This window comes from Anticarsia gemmatalis, chromosome 2 (assembly GCF_050436995.1).
Source record: "Anticarsia gemmatalis isolate Benzon Research Colony breed Stoneville strain chromosome 2, ilAntGemm2 primary, whole genome shotgun sequence".
Lineage (NCBI taxonomy): Eukaryota > Metazoa > Arthropoda > Insecta > Lepidoptera > Erebidae > Anticarsia > Anticarsia gemmatalis.
In genome coordinates, this window is record NC_134746.1 from 6,140,688 (window position 1) to 6,165,068 (window position 24,381).

The 24,381-nt window shown below is 38.2% G+C and overlaps 1 protein-coding gene across 6 annotated transcripts; it reads right to left on the reverse strand.

Annotated features, from left to right (window-relative positions):
• Positions 1 to 68: 68 nt before the first annotated feature.
• On the reverse strand, positions 69 to 24,066 carry pbl (epithelial cell transforming 2 pebble). 6 transcript variants are annotated; one of them, XM_076126939.1, is made up of 21 exons: positions 23,767 to 24,066; positions 20,938 to 21,020; positions 18,758 to 18,965; positions 10,746 to 10,881; positions 10,352 to 10,564; positions 9,976 to 10,119; positions 7,231 to 8,772; positions 6,774 to 6,905; positions 6,431 to 6,686; positions 6,212 to 6,327; positions 5,995 to 6,125; positions 5,721 to 5,891; positions 5,415 to 5,530; positions 4,056 to 4,216; positions 3,682 to 3,822; positions 3,469 to 3,598; positions 3,229 to 3,383; positions 3,016 to 3,126; positions 2,216 to 2,311; positions 1,143 to 1,289; positions 69 to 1,066 (listed from the first exon to the last, which is right to left on the reverse strand). In XM_076126939.1, the coding sequence occupies exons 2-21, from the start codon at positions 20,981 to 20,983 to the stop codon at positions 950 to 952; spliced, it is 4,269 nt and encodes a 1,422-aa protein (XP_075983054.1). In that variant the 5' UTR covers positions 20,984 to 21,020; positions 23,767 to 24,066; the 3' UTR covers positions 69 to 949. The 6 variants fall into 6 exon arrangements, with proteins under 6 accessions (XP_075983054.1, XP_075983046.1, XP_075983036.1 ...); XM_076126931.1 differs by lacking the exon at positions 20,938 to 21,020 and having other exon boundaries at positions 2,243 to 2,311; positions 23,767 to 24,065; XM_076126921.1 differs by lacking the exon at positions 20,938 to 21,020 and having other exon boundaries at positions 23,767 to 24,065.
• Positions 24,067 to 24,381: the final 315 nt, after the last annotated feature.

Genomic DNA, 24,381 nt, shown 5'->3' on the forward strand with positions numbered 1-24,381 from the left:
GGCGTTAAACGATGTAGATTGTACGTTTATAATTATTGAGGGTTTTCAAGAAATGTAACAAACAACTGATTGAAAATAAATGTTTATTTTATCAATCATTTAAAATATTTATAAATATTGTTTCTTTGTACAATGTAGCAACATGTGTACACATGATTGATGACGATAGCCTAAGTGAGACTCTCATAAAACTTACAGACGCGAATTAATATAGTTAAAAGATATATTCGAGGGCGCCTAGTCTGCATAAAAGCTGCTCATGTTCCGTACACTATTTACAAAACACCTATCTACCCACCTTAAAGATCCAAAGGTAATCAATTCATCGTCCATTAGCAATAATAATGCAAATATTAGGAACACTTCGAATCAGCAACAAATTGACATCATGGGTAATTCTACTATGATCTAGTGTATGCTATGATCTATTTTCACAATATATTTAAAATATCACATATGTACAAATTATTTTCAAAACTAAATCTCAATAATATCAGTATGTTCCTGTGACAAATCGACAGATGAATAAATTCATAAGTTAGCTAACTCGGGCCGACGATCGCATCGCCTAAATCATATCTCACGGCCGGATCGAAACTCACAGTTATACTCGTAAGATTAATCAGAAATCAACAAAACAATACTAGTCCTCACACTGGAATATAAACGTTACGAGGGTCGTGCACATTCGTTTAACGTATAAAATGAAAACCGTACGAGAATTCATCAACGGTACGAACCCGAAGAACGGTTAGCCTTTCAAAGCCCACGGGGTCGATGCGTCGACCTCGGTGTAGATAAATACGCTTTTCACATTTACAAACGATCTACAGTCACAGTCGGCGATGACTCTTCGTAGAACTACAAGTTTCAGCACAGTCGGTCGGAGGGGCACCGGAGCGACCGGGGCTCAGCACGCGGCGGGAGGCGCGCGTCAGGCGCGGCGGCGTCAGAAGCGGCGCAGCGCCGCGGCCGCGCCCGCCGCCTTGCGCGTGGGCTGCACGGACAGCGGCGCCACCAGCACGTCGCCGCCGCCCTCCGCGCCGCCGCCGCTCGCACCCATCTCCTGCAACACGCGCCAACTTAGTGCCGCCGCCCGCCAGGCCCCGCGCCGAGAGCCCGGCGGCCGGCGGGATACTCACGTTGATGTTGTTGCAGCTGGCGAGCCGCATCTGCGCGAGCTGCGACGCGGGCGTCAGGTTGGACGTGGAGCCGAACGGCGAGATCATCGACGACATCGCGCGTTTCAGCTTGGACGGCGTCTTGTTGAACGAGAACGCTCGGCCGACCTGCGCATACTCGAAACGGTCATCGACTGGAAGGAACGAAGCGTCGGAACCCTCCGTCTTCGAGATTAAGTTTAAGTGGTGAAATAAAAAAAAACAGGGAACGCGAGGTGCACAATGCTTGTTGCAAAACTTATTTAAATGTTCAGAATAATTATTATTTAAAATATTCTTTTTTATTATTTTATAATATACTTTAACACCATGCCCGTTATAATTAGAGACAAAACTGTTTAAAACACAGACGATTAACGAGTAGATACGATCATTATGATGTATAACATGTATGGATGACGATGATATGTTAAGACACCACAGAACACCACCGGTATGGCACGCTCACAAGGCGAGTTAGCCACGAATGATTCTTAAGCGAAGCGTTAATATCATACGTTCACTCCTTTCACCCTCGCTCTTCTGGTGAAAAACTAGAGCCACAACGAAATTGCGATTTTTATTAACGAAAGACATTGTGATAGCACACTGATTCCTGTGTATTAAAAAAATTAAAATCGACATTCTTATGCGAAGTCTTACCAAAAATCTAGGTAGAAAATCAGATTTTGCTAAAATATCTTACATGTAAGAGAGTTACGTTAACCAGCATTAATAAAAAACATTGGGTATTATTTGAAATATATTGTATAATGTAATATCAACAAGTAAGAACATATCGCATAATCGATGCCAATTCAGTTAACTTAAATCTTCTTGCTCCTTAAACCCTGATGAGTAATGAATAATGTTAAGTGTGGACTTGTGTATGTTTGTGTGTGGTCAAGTCGACCGTTACAACAGTAAAGAGTGTACAATGCAAAGGTTACGATGCACGCATGTTATTCGCATTGAACACAGGAAGCAGTGATGCAGAATGCAGATGATATTAGTAGAGAGGGAGCGAGGCGAGGAGTGGCAGAGCCGCGTCAGACCTGTGCGAGTAAGTGAGCGCGCAATACCCATGTGTCTAGCAGCCCGGTGCCCGGGTCGGCGCGCAGCCAGCCGCCCAGCCCGGCCAGCGCCTCCAGCTACAACACAACCAGCTCTCCACTACTCCGCTCACAACAACGCGTCCTTAACTACGAACTATAATACTACTTTCGACACCTACTTTTCTAATAGGAGGTATTCACTGAAGAGAAGGCTTGTGATCAGCTTCCGAAACGTCTCATTAGCTTAAATCGTGCTGGTGACTCATTACGTAGCGTGCTTTATTACACCAGTGGAAATAATCTACGAACTTTCCTCTTCTGTGAATAATCCCTCGACCCCTACGTCACACAGATGTACTGTACACCAACGCTGATCGGAATAGGATATCGATACTCTTCCTCTAATACAAAAATCGCCGAGTATAATGATAATGTGACTACTGATATTATTGTATTAAACACGATAACATAATCGAGTGCAAACGACGGCAGACTACATTTTCATGCCTTAGTTACATAAAAATGCTGGTGACCAAATCTTTGAAAGAGCAGTATGCAGTATTTTGATATTCATGTATTTTCCAATGTCACAGTTGTGTTAGTTAATCCTCTATTAAGCTAAGCTAATCTCAAAGTAAGAGTCTAATCCATGCTTTATTCATTTATACAAGTGTATTTTATTTAAACATGTCCCCTAAAACATTATTAATTAAGTTACATTTATTACTAAACTATATAAGTTAGCCTAAGAGTCTTACGACTATATTATTGTTAATAATTAAAGCTTTGCAAGCGCATACCTTTATTCGAGTGCGAGCAGCGAATTTGGACACTTTGGAAAGTGCACTGAGCGCGAGATCGCTCGTGTCGATATCTAGTTGATGTGACTCTAGGCACGCCAAGAATTTGTCCTGGAACATAACTTGTACTGTTAGCAAAATTATCTTCCCGGATCACTTTCATATGAACTTACAAGTCAAATAACTTCTATTTATTGTTTAATGTATACTTACAGCATCAGCTTTACAGACAGTGTTGGCCATTTGTCTGCAAAGTTGTCGAAGGAAATGTGATTTGTCGACAGTTTCGTCTGTTATCATGAAGGAATGCAGTTTCTCTTTGAGCTCCTGGTTGTTGCGGCACATTAGCGCAAAAACGTTGTGACAGTCTGGAATATAATATACAAATATATGATTATACGGTTCAGATTTTGATCTCATCAACGTCCAGAAAGCAAAACAAAATGAATTTACCTTCAGCTTCCCTAATATCGACTACGCGTTTGACTGTACTGAGAGGCATTAGCGATATATGCCTGTAAGGTTTGCTGGAGCCTATCCTCATCGTTCCTGTGCCGTTGGTTGGACTTTTACTGTTAAAAGCCTAGAACAATAAAATAACAACCATTAAAAATTCAATCTATAGCACATATACCACTGTTTTCTACTGTATAATTATGTAGATACCTTAGATCTTTTCTTGCAAACCTCCATGGTGTCGGTAAATAGAAACAACACGAGATGGTCCCCCCTGCCCGATAGCTCTTTAGACAATTCCACCACTTCGCAACGCGAAACGAATGATCGATGAGAAGATACTAAATGGGGCTGAAACAAAAAATCATCATGTTATTATATTTTATTTTTTAATTACTCATTTCTGTCCCGCTGCAGGGCAAGGGTCTCCTCCCGAACGAGGGGGAGAGCTTAGGCCTTGAGTATAAATAGATAAAAAAAATTGATTGACGAAAAATAAAGCTTCAAAAAGATACCATTCACCAAAGACCTTAGACTAGGAAATTTTAATGTAGTAATAATAATAGTGTAAGCAAATACTATACCGGGCATTGGTCGATGTCGTTGTAGATGTCGAACATCTGCAGCTGTCCCTCAGTCTTGCGCTTGTCTTCGTTGATGTGCGACATGACCTCGCGGAGCCCCGCCAGCGCCTGCCCCAGGGCCCCGTGGTCCGGGTTGTTTTTGTGCGTGTGTTTCAATATATCTGCAACATAATGACATTTAGATTTCTTCATAAATGAGAAAAGTAATACCATAGGTTATCCAAGGGTAGCATTTTACCACTACTAAGTTTTAAAATGTCGCTATATGATAAAGGTAAACACAGACAGAGTGCGTTCATTTCGTAAATGTGTCTGGATGCAATAAAACAGACTCTACGGGGCTTTAACGAAATTTATTACAGTAGGACTGCATCGATAAGGTCGCTGGACCATCCATCTACAACCCTTATTCTTCATGTCAAAGGAAGAATAGTATTATGCATGCTCATAATATTCTCGCTTGCATGCGTAAGCGAAGTGACCTACTCGTGTAACGATCACGGTTACACATTATTCGAGTTATCAATTAAAAATACTAAAATAAGTAATGCTATAGAGTAATTTTATTGACGCTATCTATTTAGTCACCGATTTTATATCAAGGGCTCGTAAGTTTCACAAATGCATGCTCTGGTTGCTTAAGAAGTCGCTAATAGTAAAATATCAATAGAGGGCACTTGTATAACTATTGCTATCCACGCTCATGCATACTTAACAAGTGTTCGTCTCCCTACATTACATAGCGATAGTGTAGTGTCACGAGGAGTATAGCAGCGCGACCATTTGGAGAAGATATATCTTTCATTTCGATGTAACAATGAAAATAAATACCGACACACACTATAATGTAATAATTAACTACCTATGTAACTACGAAGTAATTTCATTTTACACTGTAATACAGGCACAAGATATTTTTAAACGTAGAATAATTAACAAGAACTCGCCTGTCTACATGGGCAGATAATAAAATTTCTACAGAACGTAAATTTCACTCACACGAACACAAGTAACATCCTGAAGCTAACTCACCCCTCTTTATCCATATTTCAGCACCCTGCTTTTATCACCACCATGATATACAAACATCTAACTTTACTACACATAGTTTATTTTAAAACAGGTATCAAATAAGATGATTCGTACTATAATAGACAGGAACTCATGAGTCGTTTTTAAGATCCTAAGCATTTTCGTCTACTAAGGATACGCACGTTTAGTCGCTCGCAACAAAGTATTACGTTAAAATAACCTAGATAGGCCTCCAAACCGTTAGTGTTAGTATGCGCTGAATAATTATGAGTATCAGCCGTAACTCAAACAGGGCAAGAAACAGTAAACGTAGCATGTTGAACTCACCATCAAGTAATAAACTTATACTAGGTAACCGCTGCACTGGTCTTATTAAAAGTTCCTGTAAACTTTGTCTACCGCACTCGGGTTTCGTTTGACAAATTTTCAGGAATGCATGAAATCTGAAACAACCGTATAACTATTTAAATTAACAAAAAACCGTTTTTTAAACCTCAACATTGAGTGTTTTGGCTGTTATTTTTTAGCCTGCAAGCCTGCCCAAGATGATGCTTTTTTTTTTACTTCTTTGTAATCAAAATGTTTGAATATAGAAGTGTGCTTATAAAATAGTTGTGTTTAAAAAGTACGCACCTTGGGTTCTCACGATCGCATTGTTGCAGCATCTCCTTAGTATTCTCGAAGAAGTTAACGAAGGGCGGGTACGCCTTCACCATGTCGGGCGTGTAGCGCAGCACCAACCGACCGATACTCGTCTCTTCGCTCCAGTGCGCTTGTGCGTAGCGCAGCTCTTCTAACATCCTCCTAATCATTTAATTTGGGTAAGAAAAAGATATTTACGAGTGTTTTTTCAAAACGACTTGTGACTGACCCTATGAGCGTAATAATAATTATAGTTAATACTTACTGGTGTAATTCATAAATAGGCGGTAAGTTTCCAAATATTATTTTGAGTTCAGTATTATTGAGCAATGCTTGATTTTTGCCATTACTATTATCGGTCCTCGTCCTCATCTCTTCTAACGGTTGTTTGAACATCTGTAACCATTGAAAATATAGGTAAGTACCCATTCCTCAGTTCTTAATTACAAATAAACTGCCACTTTTTAAGAACTAGCGCTCACCGTAACTATGGTATGTAATATCCCAACATAATTCGACTCAGTTTGTAGAAGTTCCATAAAAACTTGCTGCCGCGGCGATAGTAACTTTCTGACCACGGTATCAGGTACTTCCGACTCTGAAAATAATCATACCAAATGAGACCGTTTTCAAAGTGCATATTATATTCTATATCGCAAAACACGAAAGCGTCAGAAGAATAACGTAGAACACTAACATACCTTCCAATAACTGTTTCCCGTCGGGCGAGGGCGTGCAGTCGAGCAGGTTCCCCGACAGGCTCAGCAGCACGGCGTCGCCCACGGAAGAGCGGCGCTTGTGCAGCGCCGAGTCGCCGCCGCGCAGCTTGCGCTTGCGCAGGCGCTGCAGGTGGCCCGGCGTGGCGCCCGCCTCGCCGCCCGCCGCGCCCGCGCCCGCCTCCTCCGCGCCGCCCGCGCCCGCGCCCAGCGACGACCGCCGCGACACCTCGTCCAGGTACTGTATGTGGCGTTGCGTCAATGATAACCCTTTTTTGTTGTCAAACAAATGTGAATTATCGTCGCTAGTCGATAGTGGTTTCCTTACGTCTTTGAATAGGTAGTCTCGCTCGTCCTGCGCCTCCTCGTTTTGTACGGAAGCCCAGAACCACTCGGCTTTGACGACGTGCACTCGCACCGAGCACTCGGGCGCGACGACCGTGTTATGCTCGTCGACCACCTGCGTACGCGTAACGATGGATTAGTAAGAATTAAAGAGTCTCCTCGACGAAATAACCTTCACCTCTGCCCTCTATACCCGACAGACGGGATTTCCTAAGCGAGTCTCCTGATGACGTACTCGGGTGCGCACGCCCCTCTCAAGCTTCTAAATAACTTGTAGTGCAATTATTATAGTCTGGATAGGACATGCATACCGGCGCGGGCCGGCTCGAGTTCGAGGACGACCCGGGCCGGCAGTTACGACACAGACCATGACCACTGATGTTCGATGGCATGACAAGCTACTATAATTTTAGTAGTATTGAATAAAATTGTGTTAGTACCGGCAGCGATATTCCATGGCATTGCGATATGGCGTGGGCGTCGCGGATGGGGGGCGTCGAGGCGGGCGGCGGCTGGTCGCGGGCGGAGCGAGGAACGGAGGGAGCTAGGGGGGTGGGACGGTGGCGGCGCGGGGACTGAGGGGGGCAGCTCAGCGTGCTCAGCCGAAGCTCAGAACCGCCACATATTGAATGACGCTGCGCTCGTAGCCACACGCTTTGAGGTGTTTTAAATATGGTTGAATCGTCGAGTTCATCTATATCAGCATCTCTATTTGGCGTCACCAAATCGGTACTATCGACTGTATCCACTTGAACGGGTGATATATCGAAGTTCATGCCATCAAATTCTCTCTTTGGTGTAGAAATATTTTTAAGACTTGAAGGCAAGTGACACGCGTCCACCTCCACTGTATTACGTTCGGCTCGTTTCTCATACTTCTTTTTTCGTTCACTTCTAAATGAAGCCGTGAAGGACTTCACACTTCTTCGTAATTTTGATGCTGATTTTACAGTTTTCGAACTTCTTATAGAAGCAAATGAAATATCAAAAAACCCTGATTGTTTACTTGTATTCAGAGAACAAACAGATGCGTTATCATCTTCTTTTATTGGAGACGAAGTAGAGGCAATAAATTCTCCAGCAGGATCTGTCGGTTTTACACTGTCAGGACTAACAGGCTCTACTACTATATCTCCAGTAGGTTTGGATACCGAATCCTTTTTAGTTCTTTTGAAGATAGTAGGTCTATTTTTAAACTTAAAAGAGTCCTTTATTTTCAATCTTTTAATGGATTTCCAATTACTGTCTTCACATTTGTCCGGTGATAAATTAGAATCCACTGTGCTAACTTGGAAATTAGAATCAGTAGAGTTGCGACTTCTTTTCTTCCCAGAAGAAATAGTAGTCGTGGACTGCTGCAGTTCTTTGACACCGGTCGTGCCGGCCAGCAGAAATGTTGGTTCATCTTTAGAATCAAGGTCACACAAACTTTTAGTAAGTGACGAATGCACAGATCCCGCCTCCGTGAGACAATCTACCAAATTAAATACGTTCATAGACTTATTTCTAAATACTTCTCTCTTATCTTTTACATTAATTCTATCAGATCCTTGTACAAGAGGTGATATGTCCTTGTTCTCTTTGCCACACATTTTGTACTTGCGGAATTCCACACGTTCAACGTGCGAAGGACTTTTAACGTTATCATAATTAAAACATAGGTCATCGGTAAACGACTTTCCTACAAAACTAATACTGCAATTGTCTGTTTCGTCTCTACAAACGGCTTTGGCATGTTTGTCTCTAATACTGTTCCTTGCTAATTGCAAGCGTTGTTCCCTCTCGTCTTCGGCGGTATCGTTATGTTTAGTGGGGCTGGCGCGACGGCCCGACAGGCGCGCCGACAGTCTGCGGTACAGTGAGCTCTTAGGAGTGGACTGGGAGCGGTTGGGAGTGGCGCGAGACGGTTTCGTGGAGTTGGGAGTACTCGGGTGGGGTGATAGGATAAGCGAACGACCGAAAGTCTCCCCATTGGCCATTACCTGAAACATGTGTGAAACACACCACGCAATGATGTAATGAAGCCATTCCAATACAAACATGCACGACGATAATAATATATTATTATCGTGATAGAGGTAGTTAGACACAGAAAGCGGCTCCCTAGTGAAGGTTCTGTAATTTTATTGTTTAGATTAGAAAATGTACTTTTTGATACTTAGATTCATGAATAGAATTGGTTTGAATGAAATAGATTTGAATGTGATGTTAAATCTATAGTAAATAAGATTTTTATTATGCCTAGTCTAGTTGCATGAGTGGATAGAAGATCAAAGCGTATCGACCATTTACACAACACATGTAAGGTGAATGTAAACACCACTAGAAGTAGGTAAATGTCAGTACGAGCGACGTGTAATATACACAAAAGCGAAATGATGTATGTGCGCAATTGTACAAAAGCGATTGTGAGTGACAAAACAATATTGTGAAATGCATCATAACAAGAAAATGTGAATAAAACAATGGGTCGACTTTGCGCCGTGCGGTGAGGGATGCGGCTGGATGTGGTCAAATATTAGGGCATCCCTTTGTGGTACAAAACCACGAAGGGATATGAAAAAATAAAACGATAACGCTATGAGATATTACATTAAGGCCACGGGCATCATTACTGAGATTTTGTTTCGTCAGAATAAGAATACATTGTAAGTGACATTGATTTGCCTCTCATCTGGCGATTGTTTATTTTACGCTGATAAATACTAGACAAACACCTACTGGCATTGAAGACATTGCGAATGCAGTCATCACAAGAAATTTAAGAGATTTAAAATAAATAGTAATAAGTGAAATTAACCGCCGAAACCTAGTGTTCTACTTGCTATTTTACTGTCTACATTGTAACTAAACTAAGAGTGATTTGTGTACCCAAGTATACTACAGGCATGCTGACTTCATATTGCTAAAATTAGTTACTAATAATGTATAATGTGGCATGAAGTGTATAAATAAACAGGTATGCGTGTTATTCAGGGGTAAACGTTCTGTAGGACATTTCACGGTGTAGTATGGTTATGTCAATAGTAATACGAATTTTTGAAAAGACAGTCATAATACACGCGTACTTAGTTATGTTTAACCTTAAAGTAAAGGTTACTATGTAATTGCTCCGTTACGGGACTATGATTGTGTGCGTGTATCTGTGTGGTTTCGTGTGGTTATGTGTGTGTTCGTGTACTCACAACGTGCGTGCAGTCTGGGTCGTCGAGCTGACAGGTACCGCCGCCATTACTGGCGAGGACCTCGGCCATGTGCTGCGTCTCATCTTCAGGAAAGCCCACGAAACACACGCGAGCACCCGCGAATACTTTTAATTTGTGCTCTTCCTGTAAAATAATAAATATATGCACTTACAGCAATCATTCTATCATAAGTAAGTATAAGTGTTTCAGAAATTTATAAAACTAAAAATTAATTAAAATTTTATCGCTCGACTCTCATGACGCATAAGGGAATTTAACAATGCTTTTACTTACTGAACTAATGGTAAAATTACGTCACATCGTAATCAAACTTAGGTACATAGAAGATTTTATAATTGAGTAAAGGTAAACTTACGATGATGTCAACATCGGTGGCGAGGCAGGCGGGGTCGTCGCGGCGCTCCCAGCACGCGTCGACCCAGGAGCGGGCGAGCACGGGCAGGCCGAACCCTGACGCGTAGCGGTACTTGTCGCCGGTGGCCGCCGCCGCGATCAGGTGCGTCACCTTGCTCGACATGTCCTTGCGGATCGACCCGCCCATATAGTGTATAAGAGTTATCAGGTACGTCTGCACAATAAAACACCACAATTACACACTGTACCCACAATCTCCATACATTGAACATGCAATCAATACTAAAATTTATTCGTGTGACAAAATTATTATGACTCAAAGTTGTCAGACCATCATATTTCTATTTTATCGATATGAATGTGTAATATATGAATAAATGGTGATAAGTACTCACGAGTTCATCCTTTTTCCGGAATCCCGAGAAGCATATGACGGCGCCACGCATCGCCAGCGAGTAGAGCGGGCGAGCGTTGGCCGGGGGCGGCTCATCGCGCTCCGACAACTGTAGCACCGCGGTAGGACCCAGTACCCTAAAACAAACCGAATGAGACCTTAAGCATTCGTCTATATCTTACTTAGGTAAATAAAATACCAGCTAAGTCTGACATATTACGGAAATGAGGCTTTCCAAATCGTTAACCTAAAGTAGATTCTTATAGCTGATACAGATTCTTCTCAGCAACACATACTTTCAAGGAGGTCGATACTCCTCGAAATAAAACACTAGTGGTAGTAACCTTGGACACTATCAGGTCTTTATAAAGAGTTGGCTCAAGATATAGTGCCTGTGATATGGTGCTAACTGTTCGTGAAAGTAACCATTTGTTCGGAAATATTACGAGAATACGATTAGTTTAGGGTTTTACCTACGCTTAACTAAAAGTACTTAGACGAAAAATCAATAACACACACACGATTAAAAGTAAATATTTACTCGTAGGGTAGATATTACAAGTCTGTTGAATTAAATGCCAAAGACGTTTTCCATATGTAATAAAGTTAAACAAGTCTCGACATTGCCAATACAAACAGCGGCGGACACATTGACGTAACCGACAGTAAAGATGTTCAATAAATCATTTATAGTGTAACTACAAGGAACCAGCCTCGCTATCTACATAAAAATCAATTCAATGTAGATGTATTCCAGTTGTAAAGATAAATATATACAGTCTGTAGTACTTTGCGGCTGACTAAAAACTATATGCCTCATAAATATATTTTACATTGTTACGATGTTATGTAAGAGACTACGATTATTTGGTGTACCAGGTACGCACGATTACGATAGCTAATTCTTTCCGTATACAAGGTAGACAATCAATAAACAAATTGTCATTCTATCCTTCTAATGGTATAAATGCACGTTTGCGAGAATTAATGTAGATATGTTTCTTTAATTTTTCACGCAAAAGCTACTGCAATATATTATTATGTTGTCAAATGCAGTTTATTGCCTGGATTAACATATAGTCTTTTTAGCACGAGGATATTTTCCATGCGGATTTAGTCGCGGGTATAAGCTTATCCTATACGGATGAGTTCGATACTAGATTTAACTATTTGGTATAAATAGACTATAGTCTACAGCTGACGATCTGATATCAAGAAAGGTTTTTAGATGGATTGAAGGAAAATGTAATTTTTTTAAACTCTTTGTTAACATTAATATAACTAGTCTGTAGGTAGGGCATACAATAATCATGTTTCCGCTTATGATTCATTACGATTATGACAAATGAAACAAACTAAAATTATTACCGTTTCACCCTTACAGAATACGAAAGCATTATCATATGTCATATCGGTGGAGCGGACGCAGTCATCCATTCAATATTAATTCGTAGTTCCAATGTGGACGACAGATACGTTCCGTCCCCTTATAAATTAAAGCTAGCGGTATTATATCCGGTGCTACTTCGAATAATAATGCACAGAATTCGATGGCCACAATATAATTGACACAGGATCGTTTCGCAGTCAAACTGTTAATGCTAATGTTGCTAACCTAATTTACCGTCTTCGAAGAAAAGGAGGAGGTTCTAAATTGGTTGGGATTTTTATTGACAACTGAAATCTATAATATATACTGTAATCCAGAGACAATTTTATATAATCTGACAACAAGATATTAAGAAAGGCCACCCCGAGAAAGTAACGTCACTCCAGAATAGGAAAATCTAAATGCAAAAGTTGCTCAAATAATATTTTTTATATCACATTTTCAATCAGTAGTCCGCTCAAAAAATACTCCAAAAGCGGGTGTAGAGCGCGTGAGCGGGATCCTAAGAAATTTCTTCAGAAATTGGTTCAGGATGCTTAGAGAATATACATACTAAAAATCCCCGCCTCTAGGGGGGGCGCCGGAGTGGGGGGAGGGGGTTAAAGTTCCCATTTTTAAGTTTTTCACTAATATCTTTAAAACGGTTCGTCGTAGAGAAAAAGTGTCTTCTACATAATGAAAGATGATAAATTGTCTACAACTTTTGTCAACACACCTTATCGAAATTCTCATCAGTTTTCGAGCATCACGCTCCGAAATCATTAAAATGAATGTTTTTCAGATCATGAGTGATTGTCGTAAATGCGAAACTTTGCTTTCGCTTAACTTTGGAACTAAATGACCTATAGACTTGAAATTTTGGATTTTAATTATGTGGTTATCGCTTACTGGATAACTAAATTTTCAGCGTTCTGGTCTTATCCATAGGTTCTCTAATGTGGGCCTGAAAATACGGCAAATGTTTTTCAGCGTGGCCTCTATTTGAGAGATTTTTAGTATGTTTATTCTCTAAGCATCCTGAACCAATTACTGAAGAAATTTCTTAGGATCCCGCTCACGCACTCTACACTTGCTTTTTTGAGCGGACTACAGGTGTAGCAATTGTCTTAGTACTGGTACTGCTTAATTGTATTTGTTGTTTATCATACGAGGACATGCGTGTTTGCACATTTCATTTGTAGCACTGTGTGCAAAGTCTACAATTTCGTAAAAACGCAGCGTAGAGAAGTTTACCAATAACAAAGTTGATCAATCGAGATGTTATGGTTCCTCTACATGCAATATAAAAATCAATTGTTGTGGGTTAGTTTTACTCATACTTTAGATCTGCTGAAACAATTTGGCTCAATTAGGTAAAAAAAATAAAAACACATACTTAGTACCTACTTTATTTTGAACTTGCGAAATAAGTCACGTTTCTGAATTACTAAAACATCCTTGAATTTCTGAATATTTAGAAAATGACATTATATGCAGAACAAGCCACAATGAATCGCTTAATTGGCATGACGATTGTTTGTAAATAGGCCTTTGACTGACGGTCGTGTTATAAAATTGAAACAATCACTAGGCGATTAGGCGCGCACTTTAAGTCAGCTTTTTTAAAATTCTACAAACTCTACGTCAAGTTTGTAGTAGCATTTCTGAAGGTTTGAGTTAAGTGTATGCTAATATAAAACAAAATCACTTTACGTAACTGCCATTTCCTATTAGAATACGGATACCGGGTAAAATATTCATTAGCATAAAGTCATTGAATCATTTCTGCTATTATCTAAATTGATGCGTTAAGAACCATCCGTGGGCCCCTCTCAGAACAACACAGTAGGTACTATGCGGTTATAGATGTACTTAATAACACACTTTTGTAGTAATAACAATTACATGAATAAGATTAAAACAATAAAAATATACAAAAGAATGAATAAAAAATGCAAACTTCATTATAATTCATATTAACTGCACTGATGACTTATTTGTTTAGTATGCATGAAGGACTTGCGCGCCTACGGTTTTGGTATGGTGTGGATCCAAATAAAAGAGTGATAATTGGTCGCTCGTTATTGAACCTGACCTGCTTTTTAATTGATTGAGATAATAATATGGGCACAAAGATAATAGAAAAAGGAAAATGTTCCTGCTATCATTTCTTTTCTGGCATACATTTACTAGAGAAATTTACTTGAAGCGAAATCTTAAATTTGTTTCGACGCTGATGGGAATGTTAGTGGACTTTTCTTTTGCTTTTCTCAACAGAGTCTAAATAACTAAACACTAACAATGCACAAGACAATATAGGTACCATCACCAACTTCTGGCCCGTATGTGAGGATATCACTACAGGAATCTTACTAAATAGAATGTATGTTTTGATATAGAACTCTCTCTCTCTCTCTCATCGTATGGTTAGTGTGATCAACCTAATCAAAGTTGTTCAAGCCGGCCGAAGGCCTTTGACGTGGCTTATATAGATATAGAACTAACCCGCTATTAAGTCATATGAATCAGTTAATTAATTATAGAATCAGTTTTATTTTAATCTAAGTATGTCATTGTAGAGAAAATATTAATAGGGCACGGAGTACATCCACGAAGATGTGAATTAAAAATTGTTCTTGGAGATGGTGGGCGTAGAATCGTGACGCGCGCTCTCCGGGAAGACAAGTGCGTTTCTTACGACGCGACGTTGGTATTGGGACGGAGCCGTGACGTCACAGGATACAGCATACCCCGCCGTTATAACCTACGTGTCGTTATAGAAATAGTTGATGACCAGTACACGACGATTCCGAGAATTTGTAAACAATCATCACAAATCAATTAAGTACTTATAGACAGCGATCATTTTATCAGGTGTACAATTGCATAGAACAATACAATGAAAATAATCGATTATTATCAAGCAGTAGCAGCAACACTTTATATATTGACCATATCGTGAGTACTCAAGTAGCTTTAAGAACTTTTATGCATTGTTTACTTATAGGGTGATGCATTAAAATCAAGAGCAATGGCAATGCGTTGTAAATAACAAGCAGTGATAAGAAAAATGCATAGATATATCTTGAATAGAATTCGCGAATATAACTTGACTAACAAAAGTAATTAGGGAATACAAAGCATGATAGTTTCTGATTATTAAATACCGTGATTATATCTCTAGTAGTTCATTTACGAGGTGGGACAATATTTGTTTTTTATGAACTTGAATACTAAACGTGCAGTAACTCGATTCAATTATATTCTCTTACACATAGTTAATAGACTGGGTGTTATCCGGTGCTTTTTGTTCCCCGCGAGTGATGAGAGCATTCGGAGGCTCCTCCTCCTCAGGTGTGGGTGGCAACCGCGTAGGCCCCATGGCCCCTATCATACACAGTAATCAGGCACTAGTCCGACGTGCTCTCGACACAATCTCTTTACTCTGGATCCATTCACTAGCACTTTTTATCATTGTACTGGAGGTTATCTCATCCACTGATCACGAGAAACATCGATACTAATATTTCGTTACGATTTCGCGTGTTCGTTTACTAATAGTTCGTATTGATTCGAAAAGAAGAGTAGTTAAAGATTATCACGGCAGCCGCGAAAACAAAGCCACAAGCGGCATGCGCGTTATGCGTTTCACGTTAGATTGAAAAACAGTCGAGAGGAATGTGAGGCCGAAAATAGCAAGGAGCGTCGCGCGGCCACAAGGGCGACCCTCGCGCTACGCCGAGCTTCACGCGCCGGCCCGCGCACACTACACGCACCTTTATTTACATCCATCCTTCTATGAAACAGTCACCTAACATACGACCGTTTTACGAGAGGAAGGTCCCGCGAGTATAAACAACCCCGACTTTGTATACTGACTGGACTCATGTTTTTAGACATAAGTAAGCACCGCCGAATGTTTACGAGACTAAAGAGAAAACGTGGGTTTCCAAGAAGATATAACTTTGAATCATTTCCTACGCATGCTTTCTCATTGTACTCATAAGCCAACCTTGTGTCATTTAATTTCGTCAGAATAAACGTCATCGTTTGTTGAATGAACTGTGGAGCTCCCAATGATTATTTTAGGATTCAAGCAAATGATTCCGAATACATAACAACTGATTGAAACATTCCAGTAAAAAATCATTGAATGGTTTCACGGTAACGATCAATTATCATCATGGAAGATGCCAAAACAATAAACAATCAAATATTATCGCAGTCGTCCAGACTGTTTAAATGCCAGCTGTACCACTTCAAAAGGAATGAAATACCATGCAGTTCAAGCAATAGCTTATTAATATCCCGCTCATCTAACAGCAAAATCAATATGGCGCTACAGTAATGCTGCACTGCTCATTGTAAACGCTGTTGTATTTAATGAACACAAGTGAACACATTCAATGATAAGGGGCAGCCAAATTGCCACTCGTAAATCAAACGGAAGATAGATCATAGTTTCGATGCAAGCAAATTACCAATTTAAAGGAAACTAGGGTTGTTGAACCTAGAAAATTAAATCGTTGTGTTTATGTTTACTTGTTTCAAAATGTTAAAAAGGAACATTAAATGTTATCCCGTCGATTCCTATAGAAGCAAACTGTTATGCCGCCGACTTCAATATAATTGGAAAAGAATATATTGTTCTTGGACGGATCGATATTCTTGTTTGAAAAGTGTAAACTGAAACCTAAGTAATATTTCTGTAAGCGAACATTTACGAAACAACTTTACTATGTTCAGTTCAAAACCTTAAAAAATGCCTCAAAAGTCAATCAAAATATAAAAAAAAGTTAAATAGTTGAAATTTAGTAGTCATATAATTGTCTTTATGAGCTCCTGAGTGGTGGACTGTACGACAGGTATTCATAATATGTACGCAGACATACAGAAGATGCACGACCTGTAATAATTATAGGGATCTGGAGGTCCTCCCATTTATTATTATCAACATCTTACTCCAGAACCGCGCCAGCGGTCTAGTGTAAATACAAAAACGCGTACTGAATTCAACAGTTTGAGCACGACATGGATAGAGCTCAATTAGAATCGACTAAGCTTGTAGCTAGTATCTAAAAACAATTAATTAACATCTAAATTATTTGTTCTAACTCTCTATATTTCTAAGAGAATAAACAATTTTTCCAACGCGTCTCAATGGCCTCTCATCCTGCATGTTTAAATCACAATGATTCATATATCAGGAGACTGAGGTGCGTATGTAGGCGGTGTGCTTGTTTACAGAGCTCGTAAATCAGCAATAAGCCGCGCATCACAGGCGGCAGTTCGTTCAAGCCACGGCTGTTCGCGTTCCATCACAGTTCCCTTTCATTACAACGACTAAATACGACTTATTCGATAACGTGTGACTCACCAATTCACAGAGAAAGTGATCAATAAAATGACAACCTTTAAACTAAAGTACCCAAATCGATATGTCTTCGAGTTGAATAGGAATGACAATAGATATTACTTTTGGAAAAGGTGTTTTCCGAAAACTTACAAAAGAAATAAACGTTTTTTATGTTAAAAAAATATTCATTTGTTCGTTTATAATATTCTGTAAAGGCAACGTTATCTTGACGCTCATCTTAATGAGTACTATTTTAGAAAGACCGAACGTCACCGAAGACGCGACCACGGTTGTGCTTCTACGTAGACAGGCGTAGGAGAGTGCAAGACAAAAGTGTTAATGTAAACGCGCAACAGAGCATTCGTCGCGCTTATTAGTAGTCTGTTCCAGCAATCGGTGCTAAGGATGCAAACGATATAATATCGATATTTTAACAGAACACAATTTAAAAGTTTACTATGGATTTTTACAGTAATACAACGTCGATGTTTCTGAAAACTATGTTTTGACATAGTTGTTTTATGGTGATCTCATGAAATTTATACCAACACTAGCTGACCCGCGCAACTTCGCTTGCGTCACATAATAGAGAATGGGTCAACATTTTCCCCGTTTTTGTAACATTTTTCACTGCTACTCTGCTCCTATTGGTCGTAGCGTGATGATATATAGTCTATAGCCTTCCTCGATAAATGGACTATCTAACACTGAAATAATTTATCAAATCGGACCAGCAGCTCCTGAGATTAGCGCGTTCAAACAAAAAAACTCTTCAGCTTTATAATATTAGTATAGATACGTGCCCTAAAGGTAAGGGTAAGAATCTTTTTATATGCTCGCATGTTTAAAAGTTACAACCGACTACTGTTTACGATAACATCAAGGTTTTCTTTACGATGTCTCGATACATCAATGTTTTTCATTTCGATGTTTGCATCCCTAGAAGACGCGCGTTGCCAAAATAAATGTTAATCACGTATTGTTCACGTCACATTACGCTATGTTTCCAAATTTTAAACGTTTTTACTTTGAGCCATCGTTTCGTACATAGTATAATGATATAGTTTCTTTGATTTTTATTGGGATGATAATATGTCTCATGAACATCGAGCATGTTATTGCAATGTTAACGAGGTACCCCAAAAGTTTTATATCGCTGTTTTATTGAATTTAAGTGGTTATCTACAATCTCTAAGCACATTTGCGAAAAAACCGTACCCTCTGTTTCCTGCATATAATTACATCTATCCTGGATGTATCTTAAAGCATATAGAAAAAAATTACGTACCTGTATTTCGCCCTGTGTGCAGTATCAAATAGTTCGCCATCGAAGGGTGAGGTGATGAGGTAGGGTGGAGAGGCAGGAGACAGTTGAGTTGGCGGCAGAGCTTCTGGGCTTGGAGCGACCGACACTGTGCCCAGTCGCTCGCAAGCCGCACGCACCCTCTCGCACTCCAAACACGTCTCATTCACGTACACTATCGGAGTCGACGTGCCTGTCAAATGTCAAACGAAAATATTTTTATCAAGCATGTACTACCTTGTAGGTTTTTCTTAGTCATAATGGACACGGGCTCTATTATCAATGATAATGTGTGACAAGTTTAATCTGATGTCCCAGGTATTCTGCTCAAAATAAATAATTTGAAAACGTTTTTAGTTTTTGATTTAATGGGTTCCTAAAATATTTGCGATACAGTAAATGAAAGTTTTGTTTCAAATATTCTGACATCCCTGTCTCTAATTACTGAAACTACTGGTGTAGTATGCAAGTAATTATAATGTGTTTGTGTTGTAGTTGTTCATCACCATGCATATTAACTAAAGGCGACAAAATAATTTCTCACTTAGCGGTAAGCGGTAACTAGGTATGTTTTGAGAAATGGTTCACGTTTCCATATTGTTTAGAACTTAATAGATACTCGTGGTTATCACAAATGTCACGTTACGATATCGAATAGGAAGATAACATCTAAACCATCGTTAGTGCTTTGCACTTGTGGGTTTGCGTACGACTATGTCTCTCTGAAAAAAACATAAAGGCAAATAGGAACCGACAGATATTAGCATGCATGAACCGCCAGCGGTACAGGATAATATAAATAAACGATCATTTAGTATGTTTCTCCGGCTACATTCGAGTATGTACTTAATAATTCGCGTAAGGAAGTCGTGAGCCATGAGCACGATTTATCTGATTACGACAACTCCCCTTGAAAAGAAACAGATGCTGACAACCAGCGCTTCCTTTGATCCTTCAAGAATGTGCTGTGGAGGTATGCAGATCGAGTTCCAACTCTTGTAAACATCGGTCATCGCCACACATTATTGTTATTTCGGTTACAATTTAACGCCCAAATGTCAAGTAAATTATGGTACGGCGAAGCAATAATCAAATTGTGGGTTTAAGGATTATATTTAATAATTATTCATGCCGCTCATAAACACACATATTATTATGTAGGTGATATTTACATAGAAAGTATCTGTAAGAGGTTTGATAAGAAGATAACATTTTGTGAAGAACAGGTACTTGTGTAGACTTATTACAGGTTACTGCGCAGCATAGATTGCCATTGTTAAAAACACCTAGATATAATGATAAAATAAAGTGTAAGGTGAAAAAGATTAAATTAAATAACACGTTAGGTGACCTTTCTGGAGGCGTATTCCAACGTTAATGGTTCAGGGCCGCTGAGTCACAGCTTGCGACACAGGGAACACCCGGCACTCTTGGCATGCAATACCACGCTAACGCAAAATGCTGTTGCCAGCACCTCGATACAGTGGGCAGGTTGAAGTGTCTAACAATCATTCAAAACAACACACTTGAGAAGACTGATTTAGCGTGTGACGGGAAAGCCGAGATAAAGCTATCAATTGACAATAATACTATTAGATCTAATCTTAAAAAACTATGTTGTTTCAACATTTTTTTCTAGAATTACATGCAGAGGATTGCGTATTCTATTGATTCTTTCTGATTGAATATAACGAGCTACTCGACATTCATACAACGTCTTCGCGGCGGAATTCGGTTTAGAGAAAGCGTAAACGTAAAGAATATAATAATGACAATAGTTATTAGGTAAGTAAGTATTACGTAAATATGTATAAACAACATAATAAGAATATTATTGGCAACCTCGTAAATGTACAAATTTTACTGTAGCTAATTATCTGTTCAGTACTACCCCTGGGTAACAGTAAACCTACGTATTTGTATTAAGAAGAGTATCAACATTGAAAATGCTAATGTGAGGCCCAATATGATCGAGTATTTAGACTGAATTTTACAACTCGTCTTAGGGACATCCAGGTTTACCTACATATTTCGGCAAAGAGGGATGCCGGGTAATTTTGTATAGGAATTTAAAAATGCACATATGGGATTTGGCAGAATGTTGAATGATCATTGTAGGTGGTATAGTCGAGAACACGCCATGCTACAAACGCATTCGCACTCACATCCTCCACCGAGGTATGACCGCAGTTGTTCTACCAACGCTAGCATAGTTGGCGTGCGTGCCGCAAACCACGCTTTACGCCATCTGCAAAAGCAGTGCTCTTCAACAACGTTGGGTGTAAACATACACTTACTGTTGAACATCACATATAACAACCAACCAAACAAATCATAGGTATGAAAACAAAAGCTTAGATCATTAAATGTTATGTTGTATCAATATTTCATTGTTATAGATTTGTTTTATAAAACATAGTTACAAAGTACATTGATGGGTAAATCAGGTAATGTCAAGCTGTTATTTGGCTCAGGCAGAACAAGTAGAGGTAGGTAGGGTAAATAATAGTATGTTCCAGTAAAATGTTGGCAATAAAAGGAAGTTGATGTATTTCAATTTGATAAATATCTGGCTCAAATGAGATAATAACTACAAAAATTACTATACTAATGTGCAATTGATAAAATATGTTATATATTAGGTGTAGGGACATAATAATATGTTGGCACAGGAATAACAACTATATTATTCTTTAATGCTCACTAGCAATGAATGGTTGCATTTATTGGATGTTGACTTTGCATTAAGAATATTTTGAATAATAGAGGAAAGAGGATTTCTGAACACATGAATACCTCATAATCTGACCAATAAGTATTAGCTTTAGCAGTTTAACATATTATGGGCAGTGTGTTGCCAAATGGTGGAGGCAACTGTTGCCACATTCATGAGTTCAAAAGGATTAAAGGGCAGATATTAAGAAAAAACATTTTAAATTCATTCTTCCTGAAAATCAGATGTTAAACCAGTTGTTTAAACTGTACCCAATACACAAGAAGTTCCCACAGATATTGTAAGCTCTCTTTATTTCCACAGAATATTTTTTATTTATTTAATCAAAAATAAAATCTGCAATAGCCAACAAGTTAAAATGGTTTGATACAAAAAGACATAAATGTAACTATATTTTGACAAATTATTGTTAAAGTTTATCCTAGTTCTATAGTACACAGATAACTATAAAAGCCGCACAATTAGATAGAAGAGGCCCCCTCATACATACAGGCTTTCATGTAAGCTGTTAGGTTGACAGAGACATACATAGTTCAAAAACCAGTATAAAGTAGGTACCTAGTATACTAATATATATTATATACTACTGTGTTTAAAGAATATAGTAAACTAAATCCTGCTTACACATGTATTGTAAGCTGTTGTCTTGAATATCTAAATAGCAACATGCATATAGAACAGATCTAATTTGCATATTTTTCCAATGTGTACACAATATTGCATGTGCGACTCAGTAGTAAATCACTTGCATATCTGTTTATCATCTGATGTGAGGTTGTCAAGGTTATCAATCTTAGGGTCAAGACTTATAAATTAATTACATTTATAAGCAACTAGTATTAGGTATGTATACATCAATTTCTAAAGACACCACCATATGTTATTAATCATAGTTGAACAGAAGTTAGCAAATACTATCGAGACAAAAAATTGTACCTTGATGTTATATCTGATGCTTTGCATTGAATTTCAATGAGGTAAAGGAGTAAGGAATATGGCAAATAAATATGTTCATATTTACAACAATATTTTAGTTTAAAAACAATTCAAAATCATAATAATTTACCCTAAAACAGCTTCTCAAAGCACACATACATAATGACTTATTATATATGTGTAGAGAGTGAATGACATTGAAAAGATATTTGGAAACCAATTATATATTGTTAATGCAGTAACTCCAAGGATGTTCATTATAAATGAGGCTAGAATTTATATAACCTTGCTATTATTGTAATGAACATTAGTTTTAGCATATGACAATTTAAGTAGGTATATTGTTAGACATTGTTGTGTGATGGGTATGGCAGGTGTAAAGGTGTACTAAAGTACTGTGTAATGATATTCATATTAGTGTTATAATACATTTGAAAGAGTCAAGTTAACATTTTTAAATCGAAATAATTAATTCTGTGTAGACTTTGATTAAAATAAGTATTATTCAAAAATGGGATATTTGGGATGCAGACACAATGCAGTATAAAAAAATTTAAGCATAACTTATTGTAATTGTAATTTGTAGCACTGTAGAATCCTAGATTTTACAATCAAGTTACACTACCCTGGATGGTCTTAAGCCTGCTATCTAAAAAACTGTCATATAAATATTAATTTTTTGCAAAATTTTGTGTATTTAGTAAGATAATTCACTTTATCTTCTCAATTGCATCCTACAGACAAATATTTTGATATTCATTACATATTTAAAAAATATTTTAAATTTACATACCTATGTCACACACATTAATTACATTAATTTACTACAAGTGACAGAGAAGCTGGAAACATATTTGATCAAAACATAATGTTACTCCTTATAAATTATCTGCCTAGACAACCAAGGGTATAAAATTGGCTGAAGGGACACTACAGTAGAAATAATAATAAGCAGATATTATTATGATAAATGTCACAAATATAAAAATCTGCAACAATTAACCAATTTAAATTTACCTAATGATCAATAATAGTTTGTGAAGTGATCTTAGACACAATAAATGAAGGAGGTTCAAGAGTTTTATCGGTAAATATCTGACTAAATAAAATACACGATAATAAGCCAGTCGTATAAACATTTAACGATAATACTTATTATAATCTTGTTGCTAAATAACGTAAAATTCGATTATTTAGGTTCTTTCAAGCAAATTTCAGACATTGTTTACCTCTCTCTTCATATTCTAGAGGTAAAGTTACATATATTAATAAGTAATTGGCAGGTTGATTTTTAAATAAACCAAAAATGCGAATGATTATTTACCATCATCATTTTCTTGAATTTTGTCAGTTGTAGCGGTGTTTCCTGTTTGTGTCATGCCCTTAGACAATTCGTCCATCTTGCTGTACACTGGTTCGTTACATCAATCATTAAAATCACAACACTAATTACAATAACCTAAAGAGACACACATTGTATTATAATTCACTATACGTAAATCTCAGTCTTTTTTGAAAATGATTAGTTTTATCCATTTCAAACACATTTCTGAAAACTCAGTTGCAAAACCTACGAACCAAATTGAAGTCAGTCAGTCAAACCATAAACAATATAGATTCAGAAAGCTTTCATTCATAGTATTCTATATTTTTTGAGTTTATGGTAGCAACGGACGAATTCATTGGATGGAACGGCGTTTAAGTATTGCTAGATTAAAATTTTAAAATCGCCTAGCTTTATTAAAGCTCATAATGCTAAAATTGCTGGGTAATATAAGTTTCGGAGATCACACAATATTTGTTCGGTTGCTCGTATTCAGTCACTAATCCTGTGTACATTTCGTTGGAAACCTCAATGCGTTCTCTGAAGATTTATAACAAGACGTCAATCAAAGTAGTCGATATTCGTTACTTACGTATCATGGTATTAAATTAAATG